At 47.0% G+C, this 18,590-nt stretch overlaps 1 protein-coding gene across 4 annotated transcripts in view; it reads left to right on the top strand.

Moving 5' to 3' along the window:
* Positions 1-14,828, top strand: part of SGPP2 (sphingosine-1-phosphate phosphatase 2) — a 107,883-nt gene extending 93,055 nt beyond the window's left edge. For all 4 annotated transcript variants that reach the window (XM_060623834.3, XM_060623836.3, XM_060623835.3 and 1 more), the window contains one exon: positions 14,159-14,828. In XM_060623834.3, coding sequence (XP_060479817.1) covers positions 14,159-14,710 — 552 coding nt within the window. In that variant the 3' untranslated portion in view covers positions 14,711-14,828. The remainder of the gene's footprint in view (positions 1-14,158) is intronic.
* The last annotated feature ends 3,762 nt before the right edge of the window (positions 14,829-18,590 follow it).

The following is an 18,590-nucleotide window of genomic DNA, read 5'->3' as shown; positions in this document are numbered from 1 at the left end:
CTTCAGTATCCCTGACTGGATTTTTGCCATTTCTACCTGCCGACAGTGTGTACTAAGTCAGTGTAACCAGCTTGATCAGATAACAGTGAGTTTCCAGATTTCATATTTGTCAAGCCAGGATGACTATTTTTTAAGATATGGATAATCCATTGGTATAGGCTTTTGGAGGGCATTTTGCAGAATATATGGCTGTCTAAAGTGCACATTCTTAGTATTCTGGGCTTCTATCCCAATTTTAGTTTACTCTAAAGCGTATAATCGCACACATGTAAAAGTGAAAATAGTGATAATAATAGAAAACATTTATAAAGCTCTTATGATCTGCTGGGCACCATTCTAAGTGCTTTGCATATATTAACTATCTCATAGCAACCCTACAAGGTGGGGGGGGGGGGGTGCTATTGTTTTCCCAGGCTTACAGAGGAAGCAAGAGAGGTCAAATAACCTGACCAAGGCCCTGTAGTTGATAAGAGATTGGATTGAGATTGAAAACCAGGCAGTCCAACTTCAAAATTGTGCTTTTAATTACCACTCTGTCCTAACCCTCCAGGATGTTTAATAATGCATTTAATAGCACACAACAAGAACATGCTAAATGTTCATCAATCAGATCTAGTTAAGTATAGTATTTCCATAGAGTGGAATGTTTTATAGCCATTAAAGTAATGCAGTTCTGTAATCATGAAAAGATCTGGATGGCATATTGTCGATGAAAAATGCAGGTTACAGAACAGCTTATAGTCTATGGTGCCATTAGTTATGAAATTGTGCGTGTCAGGGGGTGGTTATGGATAGAGTCCCCTGCAATGCATTTTTAATAATGAGCCTGACTTGTTTTTGAGAAAAACAATAAAGCTATTTCTGTTTAATGGACAGAGACTGTATCTTACTCTTCCTCTATCCTCATATATTGCTTGGTATGTAATAGTCAGTTGAAAATAAAAGCACATGATGGCTGCTGAATCATGATGGATGAATTACTAAATATTTGAGCTCTATTATTATTTACATGAGGATTGAGGATTTCCCAGAAGGAAGATTTTAGACTTTATTGTCATGAATGTTAACTCTTCTTTGGGAATTTGCATGTCTTAGTGTTTCTTTCTTGCACTGTCTGCCCCCCACCTTTTTTTTTTTTTTAAAGAAACAACACTTAATTTTGGCAATAAAACCAATACATGAGTTTCAAAGGGCTTACTTCCTGCGTCCTTTTATTGTTTGGGCCTCAATTAAATTGGCAAACCGTTGACTAGAAAAATTCCCCTTAGTTGGTATAATCCCACCTCCCAAATCTGACTGAGAAAGGGAACTGAGTTCTCAACAGAATTCATATCCATCCATCCCTTCTCTGTGGTGCTGTTTCAGAAGGTGAAACTCACCTCGAAGAGTTTAGAGCTGTGCTGGCTCAGGTTGCCCTTAGAGAAGAATAGCATTTATTTCACTGGCCGCAAAGGGCAAAGGGACTGTTTATCCATTGCAGCTGTCAAACTGCCTGAGAACTGGTCTTATTAACAAAGTATGTCCTTCTGGGACATGAACGTGAACAGGGCCACAGCAGACAGATGCACAGGAGTAAAGGGGCTGCCTTGAATCCTATGCTCTGAAAGTCAACATAAGGTCCAGAATTTAATTTTAATCTCAAAATGCTGTTGAGGTCTGTGTTTATGTATGTCCGTGGGAATGTTCCTTAAAACATGCTCAATTCAGAAAGGAAGTGAATACTTCATGTATCATATTTCTTTTTTTTTTTTTTTAACGTTTATTCATTTTTGAGAGATAGAGTGCAAGCTGGAGAGGGGCAAAGAGAGAGGGAGACACAGAATCCGAAGCAGGCTCCCGGCTCTGAGCTGTTAGCACAGAGCCCGATGCGCGACTTGAACCCGTGAACTGTGCGATCATGACCTGAGTTGAAGTCAGATGTTTAACCGACAGAGCCACCTGGGTGCCCCTCATGTATCATATTCATAAATGCACACAAGGCTTCCTGTAAGTGCTGCAATTTATTTGATTCTTTTAAAAAAAAAAAACCGAAGCCTCCACAAAATTATTTCATACGCATTGATTGATGGCACAATTTGGTTTCCATGCCATACCTCTGAGCTCTCGCCACGCTTGTGCAAAGGATCACCCGTGTACCGCAATCTTATGCCTCATTGTATCCTGGATCTCACTTCTCCATTTAATAAAGCTACATAGTTTCGCCTTCTCACTTGGCATACACTTAGTGGCAAGGAAGCGATAATCCTGTAATTGAGATTGTCCAGCCTCATCAAGGATACCACATGACTGTATTTGACATCACTAGGACGGTCTGCAAAGCAAGACCGATATTTTTCAAGTCTCTCGTAATCTCCAGTTCCTACTGGGATGCAAGGGCCACAGACCGTGCCCTCCAGAAGTTCTATTTTGCACAGGGAGCCAGGACTCAAGGGTTCAGGCCAGCATTTCCTAAGGTCGGTGACAAAGGACTGGCACAGATTTACTTTTCCTCTAAATATGAGCACTAGGTCAACAAAGAATCTTCAGATCTTTCTCTTGTATCTGGTTCTACACACAAGAGTTTCTACATCAGACTATCACCTTAGGACTTTCAAAAGCTGTAGTCTCACCTTTGTGTGGTACTCCTATGATTCTGAAATCGTACTCTTCTGCATATTTCAAAAAAGCACTCCAGAAGCTCTGACCTGCTACATTCACCATGAAAAGCCCATGCTGGCCTCAGGGGTTTTTAGCAGGGTGAGATGGTATTGGGCATTCATATTGTAGTCCCCTGACCAGCAGCCTCAGCATCACCTGGGAGCTTGTTAGAAACGCAGACTCTCGGGGTGCCTGGGTGGCTCAGTCAGTTAGGCACCTGACTCTTGATTTTGACTCAGGTCATGATCTCATGGTTCATGAGTTCGAGCCCCGCATCAGGCTCGCTGCTGTCAGCACAGAGCCCGCTCTGGATCCTCTGTCCCCCTCTCTCTGCCCCTCCTCTCTCTCTGCCCCTCCTCTCTCTCTGCCCCTTCCCTATCTCTGCCCCTCCCCCTGCTTGTTCGTTCTCTCTGTCTCTCTCAAATAAACTAGAGAGAAAGAAAGAAAGAGAAAGAAAAAGAAAGCAAAAGAAAGAAAGAAAGAAAAAGGAAGGAAGGAAAGAAAGAAATGCAGACTCTCCAGCCCCACCTGGACCCACTGAATCAGAACCTGACTTTTAGGAAGCTTCCCAGCAGGTTCTAATGCAAGATACGATTTGAAAAGCACCGAAACACCCTACACACAATCTCCCAGCAAATATGGGGACAACGCCAATTAAATTTCAACCTGCATGGGCCTGTTCAATTCTATTGCATTGAACATGACTTTCTTCTGTTCTCTTCTTGCTCAGGGGCCCCTCTGCCCACCCAGATTGGAGAAAAATCGCTTAAATGTTTGACAGTGCCTTTTGTGTCTTGAAGCAGATGGTCCTTCCCTATAGTTTCATTCTTACAAGCTGCTTAGCAGTTGTCAAAGATGATGTTATAACCTGTCTCGAAGCTTGTTTGATCTAATGTCATAATCCTGTTGACCCGCCTAGCCTTGTGATTCATCATAGTTAGAGCTGTTCATATTAATGCGAATTATGGGTGGGGAAATTCTGTCTGTTTCACGAAGGTCTACTGTTGGGACTTGTTCGATTCTGTGAAGCCAAGACAAGCAGATGATTATTTCCTAACTCATGCTGTATATGGACTAAAGTTTAGACACATATACCTAAATATATTTCTAGTTAATATTGATATTGTAAAAAGCATGCAGTAGTATCTTATAGTGTCATCACATTAAGAAACATTAACACCTGGGGGCGCCTGGGTGGCTCGGTTGGTTAAGGGTCTGACTTCGGCTCAGGTCATGATCTCACGTGAGATCTCACGTGAGATCCGTGAGTTCGAGCCCTGCGTCGGGCTCTGTGCTGACCGCTCAGAGCCTGGAGCCCGTTTCAGATTCTGTGTCTCCCTCTCTCTCTGCCCCTCCCCTGTTCATGCTCTGTCTCTCTCTGTCCCAAAAATAAATAAACGTTAAAAAAAAAAATTAACACCTGCCCTGTTCGCTTGTTTAGCGAAGCAGTGAATATACAACGTAAAACAAGAAAACCATTGTTGTTTGTTGTTATATGGAATGTACATATTCAATCATCCAAGATAATTAGTCACAGGAATAACCATTGAAATAATTACTTGCTAGACGATAATTTTTAAATGGGAAAATCATAACTCTTGCCCACATATAAACTGAGTCAAAGATTTTATTCAACTGATTAATTAATGATGGAGCCAGCAAGGTATAAGGAACTAAGTACTTACAATTTAGTAAGTATTACTTGGAGACTGCTGGGTTATGTACAAAACTGGTTACTATCCTACAGAGTAACAAACTGTAACCTTTGGGGTAATCATTTCCGCTGGACGGAAATCTTTTGCACCTCTGCCAAATGAAAATCTGTCAACTCGCCTGTCACTCCGTGAAGTCTGAGACCTCTAATCAGTAGTGAACAGGGCACTGTTCTTCTGTAATCCTTAGATGGCCTTTTCCCCCATATGACATTGAAGTGAGTTTATTTTTGGCAGCCTGGGTGGCTCAGTCATTAAGCATCTGACTTCGGCTCAGGTCATGATCTCACAGTTCTTGAGTTCAAGTCCCACTTTGGGTGAACATGAGCCCTGCTTCAGGTTAAAAAAAAAAAAAAAAAAAAAAAAAACACGAGCCCTGGGTAAGCCCCACTTCTCTCTCTCTCTCTGCCCCCCTGTGGGATTCTCCCTCTCTCTCTACCCCTCGCTCTCTTGTGCTCTCTCTCTCTTTCTCTCTCTCTCTCAAAAGGTTATTTTTTTTGCCTCATGTCCAAGTTTTATGTAACTTTTCTTAACACACTTACAGAAAACCATTTTCTGTTAAAAATGTCAACATAATTTCTAATGGAGGTTTAGATGTGCTCACTTGGAAAGTGAGCGTTTATTTTTAAATTGCAGAAGGCGAAAGCTGGCATACTTTCTTCTCCCTCATCAGTGACTCCTGAGCTTAGTGAGTATTCAAAAAGTCCTCCTGGGGGCCCCCCCGGGTGGCTCAGTGGGTGGAGCATCTGACTCTTGATTTCGGCTCAGGTCTTGATCTCACGATTCGTGAGTTCAAGCCCTGTCGTTGGGCTCTGTGCTGCTTGGGATTCCCTCTCTCTCTGCCCTCACCCCACTTCCGTGCCCTCTCTTTCTTTCTCAAATAAATAAACTTTTAAAACGAACTGAGAAAAAACTTAAGACGTCTTTTTCCAGGCTTTCTCTTTATGGCCATAGATTTCCATGCCTCATGATCCTTAGTCCTAGATTTGTGCTTGGGTATCAGGTGGTGCAGACAACAGTCATGACACGGCAGGGAGGGGCATCAGTGACAGAGTTCCCCCCCCCCCCCCCATTCAAAGAGCCGTGAATTTCAGGACATTCTACTGCTTCTGCTCATACCGTGTGGCAAGGTAAATCTGCTTTTGCTTGGTCCCTGTGAACAGTGGTGGGTTTCAGTAGGAAATTAATATTTTTCAACTTACGCATTCCTTCTTTCTCCTCTATACGTATGCTAATCACATAACATGCAGGTTTCTCTCTGTAATCATATTCATATCCATGAACAGTGTTGCCTCCCTCTTTCCATTTGGCTTTTACTGAATCTCATCGACATTATTCTCAGAAATTGAATTAACTGTGGGCTAGCGGGGCAACGAGCGAGTATTCCGAGGGCGTTAACTAGGAAACCTTGATCTGTCACTGAAAGTTATTTGCTAGAAGATTTGTAGGAGCTTGGGATTTTTTTTTTTTTTTTCTAGTTTGTTTTTCATGTCAGGGTCTGCTCGCATTGAGAGCATTCACTGCACGTACAAAGAAATAGGTCTTGGCTTTTACTCTGCGCCTGGCTTCAGCTCGCTCTGTGAAGGCGGCCAAGGGCAGAGAGGGCCCTTCACATTCTCTGCGGGGGACCTGGCGGAGGGGAAGATGCCAGAATCCCGGACCCCTCGGCATAAATGGTTCCAAGATCTGAATGCATTCTTTCCTAACAATTGAATGAATGGGTTTGTTCTCCCCACTTCTTTCTAGTTAGCTAACCTTGTGTTGTGTTGGTCTGCTCAATAGCATTCTTCAGCGAAGATGTTTGGAGATAGAATGTGAATTTGGCCCAGTGAGCTGCATATGGGAATGACATGTAGGGTCCGAATTCACAAACGCCGGCAGTTCTCAGGGTTGGGGCCTGTGGCTGAAATATCTAGAGATGTTCACCAGGAGGCGTGTTTCCCTTTGGCTAAGAATAAAAACACGATTTTTATGTGTTTTCTATAAGCACTCACTGAAGTTCGCCCCGATGCTTGGGCTAGCTTGATTAGCATTCTTTCCTGAACATTCCAGATTGCCTGTCTTTATCATCGTTTTCTGTAATGAGACACAATAAAGCTCAAGCTTTTATCTAAATACTCAGTTTTATAAGTGAAAATGAGAATAGGGACAAAAATCATCTTTCTGCATTGTAACTTTGGAAAATGGTAGTCCCCTGTAATTTTTTTTTTCCCAAGTAATTTGAAAGGTTTTGCTTAAACCCAGGATGGTAAATTAAAGATTTATTATATTTTCAAACAATGTGCTCGGATTCAAACAATCCTGGCCATGGAGCTTATGTGCCTTTATTTTAAATGTTACTTACGTCGTGGGGGAATGATACGTTGAGCGTCCTATAGATGCGTGGGGGGTTTCATTTTTTTGGCGTGATGTGAAAATTTATAAGCATCAGTTAAGTATTTTTTCTTTTCAGCTGTGTTGACACATTCTCATTTTAACATCCTGATTTCTTCACCTGGATTACTTTTTCACTATATTAAAATGATAGGTGTTGACTAGAAAATTTACAAAATACCACAAAGCGTGGAGAAGATAATCATCATCTGTGACATGCAAATAGGAAAAAAAAAAAACTACTTTTAACATTTTAGTTGATCCCTTCTGACATTTTATCCATCCATGCAAGTATATATTTATATAAATCTAGGACATCCTTTATGGAAAGTTTGTATCCTGCTTGATATTATCTCACTTACGGGTGCTTTGAAACCATAAAAAATACGGCTCCTAAGTGTATCTTCTCAAATGTAAAATGTTCATGCTAGGTTATTAAATAAGAAAGCAGTACATGTTTTTGTCTTAATACAGCATGCTTGATTTGCCTCTTTCCCCGATTCTTTATTGTTACAATGTATGCCCCAGTCCTTGTGCTATGTTTGCTTATTTCTATTTTCGGATTGTTCTACGGTGGGGCATGTGTTACTTAGTTGACTTGATTGGTTGTGAATTGAACCGATCCAATGAGAATCATCCCTATACGTGGATCTTTGTGAACGGCTTTATTATTTTCTTTGGATTCTTTTTAGAATAACTTCCTAGGAGTGGAATAATTGGGGCAAGGCAGTGAATTGTGTATTTGTTGTGCAGTTTCTAGTCTAATTATATATGTTCTATGGAAAGACGTTTGGTGGGGATTTTTTTTTTTTTTTTTTTTTTTTTGCAAAGTAAGGAACGTCTATTCTGCCATTTTTGCCCTCATGTCCTTCCCTCCCATGCTTTGTCACCAGCTCTTTTCCTGATCTCCCGTGCCAGTCACATCTCCCTGTAAGTCACCTGCGCCCTTCCCTCTCTTCTCTCTGCCCTGCCTGTCAGATCCACCTGCTCGGGACAGCTTTGTCCCAGAGCTGGCTCCTGGCTCCTGGCTCCTGGCTCCTGGCTCCTGGCTCCCCACCTCTGCCCTTGTGCCCTCGGCACTGACCCCTGCCCACAGCCCGTCTTCGCCTTTCCAGAGACCTGGGAACTGTTTTCTCTCTAGCCCCATGTGCTGTGCCAAACAGCAGAGGTTCCAAAGAAATCACCTGCTCGTTTAGAATTTTCCAGAATCAAAACAGCAGATCCAATTCTGACATGGAGATTTTTGTCAGTTTCTATAGTTTCTGCGAACTGAGTAGCTCGGAAAAATTAACACAAAAAGTTGTTCCTGAATTTTCAAGCGTTACAGTCCTTATTTTTAGAAGCTGTTTAGGATAATTTTATTACTAGAGATTTAGAGCCCTGAATTAGAAAGCTCATAAGCGATGGTTCAAGTATTTTCCTTATAAAAATAACAAACCGTCGTTATTACAACATCACCTTTTATGGCAGAAAATCCAACTGTGTTGGCTAGCAGGGAGAAACCTCTATGCCAGCAGCCACGTTGGCTGAGATTACCGTTGCCTCAAACGCTAGGGCTGTGAACCAAGAGAGTCCACTCTTCCTGAAGCATTGGAGACGAACAGAATTCATTTGTGAAGAATATTCCAACCAGATGTCTGGGAATTTGGTAACTGCAGTTACAGAAAAAGACAGAAGGCAGGCAGGCAGGCACGTTTTCTTTTATGTGTTGCAACAGTGGGTATTAATGATTTTGGACATTCAGGAGAAGAGAAGGGCCCGCATGTGCTATAGGCCAGGCTCTATGCTCGAAGTCTGGAGACCTAAGAGAACCTTGCTGATCGGCATCTTTTAATCAACTCAGGGGAAGAGTGTGCAGACATATGGCCGCAGCAAAGGCAATATGAAGGAAGGGCTTCGGGAGTGATTTGAAGCAAGGGCCTTCACATTCAATTCAGGGAGGGTTATTTCCAACGGTGGTGACACATGAAGATATTTGGGAAAGGAAGTGGCTTTTGAGCCGAGCCTTAGATGAACTGACATGGTCTGCAGAGACGTGGTTCAAGTGTGCTGTAGATAAAGGGAATGCAAAAAGCTAGAGGGAATCGATTGCACTGGGCGTGTTTGGCGAAAGCGAGCAGCCGCCTCTGACCGTAATGGAGAGTTCAAATGGGAAAGCAGTGAGGGAACCCCCGAGAATGGTAGACCGATCAAACCCATGGCACATAGACTCTGGCGCTCAGTCCGGAGGCTAGTATTTCTCCAAGTTTTTACCTCAGCATTGTGTCGGGTGTTAAATGCAGGCTCCTGGGCCACACTTGCATCCCCTGCATTTGATAAAATCTGCATTAAAAATTTTTTTTTAATGTTTATTTCTGGGAGGGGGGCGGCGGGGGAAGGAGCAGAGGGAGAGGGAGACAGAGGCTCCGAAGCAGGCTCCATACTTTCAGTGCAATGCCCAATCCGGGGCTCGAACTCACGAACCATGAGATCGTGCCCGGAGCTGAAGTCTGGCCCTCGACCAACTGAGCCACCCAGGTGCTCCTGACGTCTGTATTGTAATAGTCTTCCTCAGGGATTCCAAAGTGTTCATGTTCCACAAGAACACTGGAGAACATTTGCTATTGAAACAGCCATCAGGGGGCGCCTGGGTGGCTCAGTCGGTTAAGCATCCAAATTCAGCTCAGGTCACGATCTCACAGTCCGTGAGTTCGAGCCCCGCATCGAGCTCTGGGCTGATGGCTCAGAGCCTGGAGCCTGCTTCCGATTCTGTGTCTCCCTCTCTCTCTCTGCCCCTCCCCTGTTCATGCTCTGTCTCAAAAATAAATAAACGTTTAAAAAAAATTAAAAAAAAAAAAAAAAAAGAAAGCCATCAGGAAGGCGGTCGGGAGAGTGGCAGGCAGGAGGTGACGTGAAGGTTTGACCTCGGGGTGGTGACAGCCGGAGCAGGGATTTGTGCCGGGGGAGGACTCCGCGGAACACGGCAATGGGAGCTTATGGGCAGCGAGGGGAGGGAGCGCTCAGTGTGGCCAACAGGACCCTGAGCTTCTGGGGCCAGGGAGACTGGGGCGAATCTCCCCGAACACCCACAAGATCACTCCAAACCTCCGACACCCTGCACACCTGTGTATGTCCCCACCCCGAACAGAAATATCCCCACAAAATATTTCTGGGGTTTCAGAGGGAGTCTCCCCGGGGCGCTCCAACCAGTCTGAGCCCCCCTAGCGCCTCCTTGGGGTGAGACAGTATGGTGTCCCTTGCTCCCTGCCTAGGTCAGCAGGTTGGTCCTGCCTCCTTGCCTTCCAGGCTCAGCAGCTCGCAGGTACCGGCGGTCACTGCCCCGTAGCTCGTCTAGGAGATGCTGTGGCTGCTGAGTCCTGCCCCACCAGGCCCCTCCCCCACTGGTCTGCCTGTCACCAGCGTCTCTTCAGCTGCCCTTCCAGGCTCCGCAGGTCTATACCCAAGATGGATCCAAGGGCCAGAGTGAATGAGGCGGGCCCTCTGCCTTCATCCTGCCAGGTGGTCTCACCAAGGGCACTGTGGCCAACAGGTACGAGGAGGAATGGGTTCTTCCCATTGGAGCGCCCTCTGCCAGAGGGACCTCAAAACAGCCTTCTTCAGCTCTGTGTTTTATACACTGAGGCAAAATGACTCTCTTCATTCTCTCTGACTCCTTCAGAACGCAGATGGGACTTTGGTGGGGCTGGCCGGGACATCATTTGAGTGGTAGAATCTTCTCTCCCCACTGAGAGTAAAGGCTTGTTTGGGGTGTTTGAGTTCATTGGACCTGGGTCTCCTCCTTGCCTCAGAACTGTGTGTTCCTTTAAGACTCGCAGACGAGATGCTCTCAGTCCTAAGGTGACATCTTAGCAGGCCATCTCCCCCTCCCCCCCCCCCCCACCACCACCGTTTACCACGTATGCCCAAATCCCCATGGAGGACACAGCTGGGCTCACCTGGGATCCCCACTCCATCTGGGAATTGAAAGGCAGATCCTGTTTGGAAGAGGAGACGCTGAATTATTTCACTTGAATTTTTTTAAGGAGGCAGCACGTTTACATGATAATAAAATTCAGAAGGCACACGAGGGTGTCCTGTGAAAAGTCTCCTTGCCCACCGTGTCCCCCGCCATTTAAGTGGACCTGTTTGCGTATTCTGGGAAGAACTTAGCTGTATATTCTCCCATCTTTTTAAAAATGAAAATGGCAGCATGTTAGGCACACTGGCCTGCCCTGTGTTTTAAAAATTCCGCGTCAGAGGGGCTCCTGGGTGGCTCAGCCAGTCAAGCGTCTGCCTCTAGATTTCGGCTCAGGTCGTGATCTCAAGGTTCGTGAGTTCGAGCCCCACGTCGGGCTCTGTGCTGACGGTGCGGAGCCTGCTTGGGATTCTTTTTCTCTCCCCTTCTCTCCACCCCGCCCCGGCTCAAGCTCACACTCTCTCTCAAAATAAATAAATAAATAAACTTTAAAAAAAAAAAAAAAAAGTTCCATGTCAGAACCTCCTCACCCATTTCATAGAGACAGAGTATTCCGTCGTGTGGCTCGACCGTGGTTCGATCTAACCGGTCCCTATAGGTGGAACTTGGCATTTTTCCAGCCTCCTGTTATCGCCAACACTACCACACTGGACAACTTGAAAATACACACCTCTTGGGGCACCTGGGTGGCTCAGCCGGCTAAGCACCTGACTCCAGCCCAGGTCACAATCCTGCGCTTTGTAGGTTCGAGCCCCGCGTCGGGCTCTGGGCGGACAGCTCAGAGCCCGTTTCGGATTCTGTGTCTCCCTCTCTCGCTGTCCCTCCCCCGCTGGCACTCTGTCTCTCTGTCTCCCCAAAATAAGTAAACATTAAAAAAAATGTTTAAAAAAAAAAAATACACACCTCTTTGCAGCTAGAGGCAGATGGATCCCTATGGCCAAGTCCCAGAATGAGACTGCGGGTCAGAGAGGTGAAATTAAAACTTTCTTCCCCCACAAGGGTTGTGCCATTTTGCACTCCTACAGTCGCACGGACAGGAGTCCCCTTTCCTTTCTACTGCTTCCTCAGCAGAACGTTTTCAAACTTCTGGGGTGAGGGGAGCATTCCCAGCACAGGTTGGGTGGGGGTGGGGGGAGGAGGGAGGGACAAGCCGGGAACCTGTAGGAGTCCAGATGTTGCTTTCCACACAGCCACAGACGCCCCACTGTGTTATTTAGTGAAAGCAACGGGGGGGGGGGGGGGGGGACCCACCACCACCACCTTTTAATTTTTGGCTTGAAATGTGATTTGTAGTAACAGTAAAGTTGCCTTTGTTTTCGGTATGTGGCTCTATGGATTTTAACACCTGTACAGATTGGGGTTGGCCATGCACACAAAACGGAACGGTTTCTTTATCCCCCCAAACACCCTCCCCCCACCCCTCCCCCCTGGCAGCCGCTGATCTGTTCTCTGTCACTAGGGTTGTATCTTTTAGAGGATGTCACGTAAATAGAACCATGCGGCATGTGACCCTTGGAGAGCGGCTTTTCCCCAATTGGAATTCCCTGGAGATTTGCTTCCAAGCTGTTGCACGCATCAGGAGTGTGTTACTTTTTATCACGCGGAAGCATCCTGGCCAATGAATGTAGCACGCGTTCACCCGGTGAATGGCTTTGAGGTTGTTTGCAGTTTTGGGGGGGGGGGGAGGATTATAAACAGAACCGCTATAAACATTCACGTGGTGACTGTTCGGTGAACATAAGTTTTAATGTCTCCTCTGCCCAGTTTAATTTCCACGTACTCATAGGTTCAGGTATGTTTTTGTGTGCTTAAGAGGTGCTATTTCCTTTTCTGTAAACTCATTTCCTTTGCTCCTGTCTCTTTTTGCTTGTTGGTCGTTTCTATTTTAGCCCAGTTGGTGTGCGGGGCTGTCCATCTGGGTGAAAATGTCCAGCATTGGGCCAAGAGAAGCAGGACTCACGTTGGAGAGAGACCCCTGAAACCCCAGATCTGAGATCCCCACGGGGAGGCTGGAGGGGGGAAGCCAGTGTGTTATACTCCCCGAGGGAGGAGACACATCAGGCTGGAAGACGGAGTCTGGAAATGCCCGTGTCTCGGATGCGGAAGGAGGAGGATATGGAGAAAAGAGACTTCTTGGGGGTCGCAGAAGAGCCAGCGTGATGCAGGGTAACATTCAGAAAAGCTGAACATTAACGAGCCGCTGAATAAACACAGGGTACCGCCTTCAGAAGAAGAAAGAACGTCTCTTCCCGAGAACTCGATGTCAAAATGAATCCTAGACAGCGGCAGGCCACACGCCCCGTACATAGACAGGGTTGACTCTAGGTGATGGAAACAAGGATCTTTAGTTCTTCTGCTTTTCAGCAGCTTTCAGATTTCCGGTAATGCCTCTGTAGTACTTTCTGGTGCCTTCCAGATTTTCCGATGCCTCGGGGAAAAATTTTGAGTTTTCAACTGTAAACTTCCAAAAAAAAAAAAAAAAAATCCTTGTGAAACGTTGTCACAAAACCTCGGCAAGTTCTTCACTCTCTGAGTTGATGTGAGCCTCTATTAATTCCAGTAAGACTTTGCCTTCTGGTGAATTTTGCAATGAGAACGTGAAGGGAAGGAGACGATGGGTGACATTGAGGGGTTAAAGTATTTAACATTTTTTTTTTTATGTTTTTATTTCACTTTTGAGAGAAAGAGAGAGAGAGAGGCATGAGCAGAGTCGAACTCACAGACGGCAAGATCGTGACCTGAGCTGAAGTTGGACGCATAATCGACTGAGCCACCCAGGCGCCCCTTTATTTTAAATAAGCATTTAAGGAGGGAAGGAAAGGAGGGACTGAGAGAGGGGGAAAAAAATAATAATAAGGAAGGGGAAAGAGAGGAACAGAAGAAAGAAAGAAGACCACAGTCTAATATGTCCCAAAAGGAAGGATTGGTTAAGAGCAGCATGGAACGTCCACTGGCTGAGGTTGTCTGCACACTGTTGGAAATTCCGTCTCAGAAGACGGAGCACGTCCAAAGTCTCTTCTTAAACCACCCCCCGTAAATGTACCTTAGAGGTGACAAAGGGCAGCTTGCTGTGTGCAGGGGCCTCCCCAGCACCTGACTTCCTCCTCCAGCCGCAGCCCCAGCCCCAGGCTGCCAGGAAAGGAGGACGCCCCCCTCTGTGAGGTTAAAGGCAATACTTGTGATAGAATATTAAATGCAAATAATAGAAGATCTAGGAAAAAAGCGGTCCGGGCTGTTCGTTAAGAAAACACGTAGCATTTTTTCCAAAGGACAGAAAAACTGGCAAATACGTAACGTGAATAGCGCCGTGGTTTTCCCTGTGGTCAAATTTATACAACTTCCCATTTTTTACCGCAGTGTAAGGGAAAGCAATGTGCAAATTGTCCTTTCGGCGTCAAAGGGACCCGATTGGACTCAAGTGATACCTGTCCACAGGGAAGCACTCGCTGGCTTACACCCTTCTTTTCTCTCCTCCCCACAGGATGTGCTGGGTGGCATCCTGGTCACCGCGGTCCTCATTGTCCTCACCTACCCCGCCTGGACCCTTATCGATCGCCTGGACTCGGCCAGCCCCCTCTTCCCCGTCTGTGTCATCGTGGTGCCATTCTTCCTGTGTTACAACTACCCCGTGTCCGACTGCTACAGCCCAACCCGAGCGGACACCACAACCATTCTGGCCGCGGGGGCGGGCGTGACCTTAGGGTTCTGGATCAACCACTTCTTCCAGCTCGTGTCCGCGCCCGCCGAGTCCCTCCCTGTCATTCAGAACATCCCGCCGCTCACCACCGACATGGTAGTTTTGGGTCTGACCAAATTCGTCGTGGGAATCGTGCTGATCCTTCTGGTCCGCCAGCTTGTACAGAATCTCTCGCTGCAAGTGCTATACTCGTGGTTCAAGGTGGTCACCAGGAACAAGGAGGCCAGGCGGAGACTAGAGATCGAAGTGCCTTACAAGTTCGTCACCTACACATCTGTGGGCATCTGCGCCACAACCTTTGTGCCAATGCTGCACAGGTTTTTGGGATTGCTCTGAACCTCAAATGGTTGGGAAGTAGCCCACTGGGCAGGAGAGCCAAAACAGGAAAGTAGTTGGGTGGGCAAGTTTCGACCATACGTTTTTCTTAAAAAAAAAAAAAAAAAAAAAAAAAAAAAAAATCCCGAGTCCCATGTTTCTTTTGCTGACGTCTGCGATAAATATTGCTGCTGTGCGAAGGGAAATCCAGTCTCCTGGGGGCCAGTGGTCTGTAAGCATCATGCTGCGGGTGAAGCCAGGCTAAACCCATGGTCCGTTCTTTAAGGGTCCCCCCACCCCAGGGACCCTGGACCTAGTCGTGGGCTGGCAGGAATCGTGGCCTGGCTTGGGAGATCCGAAAGAGACAGGCGTGATCGGAGAGGCTGGAGGTCAGGCGTCTCTCTTCAGTTACGACCTTGCCCATCACTGAGTCTCGGGTCCAAACTTGGTTGGTCCAGAGAAGGGGTGTCACCGTGTAGGACCGCATTCCTGGGACAGGGTGACTTTGCTGTTGTGATCACGCTAGACTGTGCCCGCTTGGGTGGCAAGGGCGCTGCAGAGCTCCCCGTGGAGCGATAAAGAGGCGGGGGCGACGCTGGGAGATGGTGGGCGAGAGCCTGTGTTCCTCCTGAGTCCCGCTCTTTGTGGGTGCACGTATTCAAACAGCATCGCTCCTCCTCGTCCGTGCGTTTTGCAGAATTCCGGGTAGCATTTCTACACTCTTCGGATCCAGGAAACCTGGATCCCACCTCACTTCATCTGGGCTTCTCAGAGTGTCCCGCTCTCTCCTGCTTCCCAGGGACTTGGGACCAGCACTCTGCCCATCTGTAGGTGGTTTTTTTTTTTTGGCTTCCTTACCAACTGGGGAGGCCCTGTCAGCTGCCTGTGAAAGTGGATCACTAGAACAGATGAACTTAATCCCCCCTGGGGCCTGACAAGGGGGGGACTGGGCCTCCGGGGACATCACTCCTCCATTTCTCATCTACTTTGCGTAAACCTGTTTTCTCACCTACTAAGTAGAATCGGGGCTCCCTCTCCATCTTCCCACCTCTTGTCTCTCGGCAGTTTTTAAGGGTAGTTAAGGCAAGAACAGGGTCGGCCTCTCTTGGGAAAACAACATGACCGAACGCAACACACCCTTTAAGCCTGTGCGTGTCCTCATTAGACTTAGGCGGGGATCTTATGCAAACACCGGCAGCTTCTCTCTGCAGGCTCCTCTTCGGTTCTTAAGAATTAGGAATAAGCAGGGGTGCCTGGTGGCTCAGTCGGTTAAGCGTCCGACTTCGGCTCAGGTCACGATCTCGTGGTTCGTGAGTTCGAGCCCTGTGTCGGGCTCTGTGCTCACAGCCTGGAGCCTGCCTCGGATTCTGTGTCTCCCTCCTTCCCTGCCCCTTTCCCAGCTCACACCCTGTCTCTCTCTGTCTCAAAAAGGAAATCGACGTTAAAAAAAATTTTTTTTAAAGAATAAGGAACAAGCATGCACAATTTCCTGAAAAGTTAGCATAGATGCATAGCTAAGGAAGTATCTTTCTCACTATGGTACCCAAACCACTGAAATCAATGACTTGTGATCCCAACATGCCATCTCCATACACATTCTTTGGGGGACAGTTAGCCTGCCTTGAACATTAGGCTCTTAACCTCTGCCCCCAGTGCGAAAACCTCAAGCCCCATTTGTCCCGATTGCAAACATCTCCCCTGGCTTTTCTGTTGGGATGACCTTTGCTGTCTGGCTTAGCACTCCTGTCTATTAAGAAGGACTTTTTTTAGGAAAACGTTTTGCTTCTCTTTGAAATTCTCCTGACATTTTCCATAGTTAGAAGGCGGGGTTCGAAATGACCTGCCGTTTGTTCTTACAGCAAACTCCGACCAGTATTTGTGGTACCATGATGGGGGGGAAATGGGAAAGGAAAGGGGAGGCCCCAACTTACGGGCCAGCCCCACCAGTGCAGTGGAGGAGGCAAGTCCCTGCAGCCCTGGATAATACTTATGCCAAGTGATTTTAGTTGATTGTTCTGGAGCCGGTCAGCAAAAGGATCAGGTCTTTCCACTTGTATCTTTTGAAAGGAGAGGCCATAATGGTTGTCGAGGCAGTGGGTGCTGACACTTCACTCAAGTGTGTACGTGTAATTTTTAATGCTGTCCTTTTAAGTCCCAACAATAGGACAGCAATCCGCCGTATTAATGCATTTGAGGCTGTATTTACACAATTGGATTGAGGATGGATACGGTAGCTGTAGCCCATTAAATAATGACCCAAGGGCTTGTCACGGTTGGTCCCTTTTTGAAGTATCTTGTTTTGCAGCTGGAGAATAAAACGTATGCTGGGGCGCCTGGGTGGCTCAGTTGGTTGGGCCTCCGACTTCGGCTCAGGTCATGATCTCGCGGGCTGTGAGTTCGAGCCCCACGTCGGGCTCTGTGCTGACAGCTCGGAGCCTGGAGCCTGCTTCCGATTCTGTCTCCCTCTCTCTCTGCCTCTCCCCTGCTCATGGTCTGTCTCTCTCTGTCTCTCAAAAATAAAAACATTGAATAAAAAATTTTTTTTAAAAAGTATGTATATTGGTGAAGACAATTTTAGTTTTTGAGTTCTTCTGCTCTGTGGCCTGGAATCTGGCAGAAACGGATTGGAAAAGTCACTACCTGCTTCCTCCTCTTGCTGGCCTTCGACACTCATCTGACACCCTCCCAGGCAGCTGTCGCACACACCCCACGCGTGCCCCTTCAAAGAGCAGGCCCTATGGCTCCTTGGAGACATTTGGATTTTCTCTCTGGGGAAAGACTGCCCCCTGCTGGAATCGCCTCAGCGGTGGCCCAGAGCACCTCTCCTTCAGGCGACTTGGGGATTAAGAATTTAAAAGTCAAGCTCATCGTGATGTATCCAACATAGGCTTAGGACCTGTGGTCGGGCCAACCCTGCCTTTGGAAACCGTGACGCCAGAGTCCTCAGGACTCCTGGCACCTCTGGGAGGCAAGCAGAACATGTCTCCTTTCTAACCGTCCTCAGCCTGCCCCCGACCCACTACCATTCCGGGCCGGGACCTCCAACCTGTACCGTCATCCTAAACAGCTGTCACTCCATGCTGATTTTGCTCAGACCTGCCCCACAGCATTATGCAGAAGGAAACACAGAAGGGACCTTGAACTCAAAACCCGCGAATGGCCGTGGCCGAAATCACTCTACAACAGGCCTGATGGTCGCACTGGTAACATGGGATTTTCTAGTCCTCGTCGGCAACTTGGGCTTCTTGAGTGTAATCAAAGCATGTGGTGTTTCGGGGCCATATGCTCCGGGTTTCTATTTTGGAAGGTTTCAGATGTCTTGCTCATGTAGTGTATGTAAATTTATTCTTTTTAAAATAAAATCATTTTTGGTTTGCTTATGACTTCTTGTTACATGTTTCAAAAGCTAGGGTTGTGCTCCCTTGGACTTTTTTTTTCCTGCTAGACCTTTCAGGGTTCATTGGACCGGAGTTGAAAAGAGGTGACAAAAATAAATGGCAGGCTCTAGAATTCTCTGTCGCTGTCGTAGTTCAATCATGTGCAGATGTTGGGGAGTGTCACGGCGGCCGTAGATGTGATTAGCAGGAAGTGGTAGGCGCACAAGCTCACATACCCTCCTCTGACTCCTTGATACTAAAAAGAATCTTTGGGGCGCCTGGGTGGCTCAGTCGGTTGAGAGACTGACTTCGGCTCAGGTCATGATCTCACGGTTTGTGAGTTCGAGCCCCGCGTCGGGCTCTGTGCTGACGGCTCGGAGCCTGGAGCCTGCTTCGGATTCTGGGTCTCCCTCTCTCTCTCTGCCCCTCCCCCGCTCATGCTGTCTCTCTGTGTCTCTCAAAAATAAACATTAAAAAAATTTTTTTTTTGGAAAAGAATCTTACCATATTTGGAGACCAATGCC

Source organism: Panthera onca, chromosome C1 (assembly GCF_046562875.1).
Source record: "Panthera onca isolate mPanOnc1 chromosome C1, mPanOnc1 haplotype 2, whole genome shotgun sequence".
NCBI lineage: Eukaryota > Metazoa > Chordata > Mammalia > Carnivora > Felidae > Panthera > Panthera onca.
This window is presented reverse-complemented; position numbering and strand designations above follow the sequence as displayed.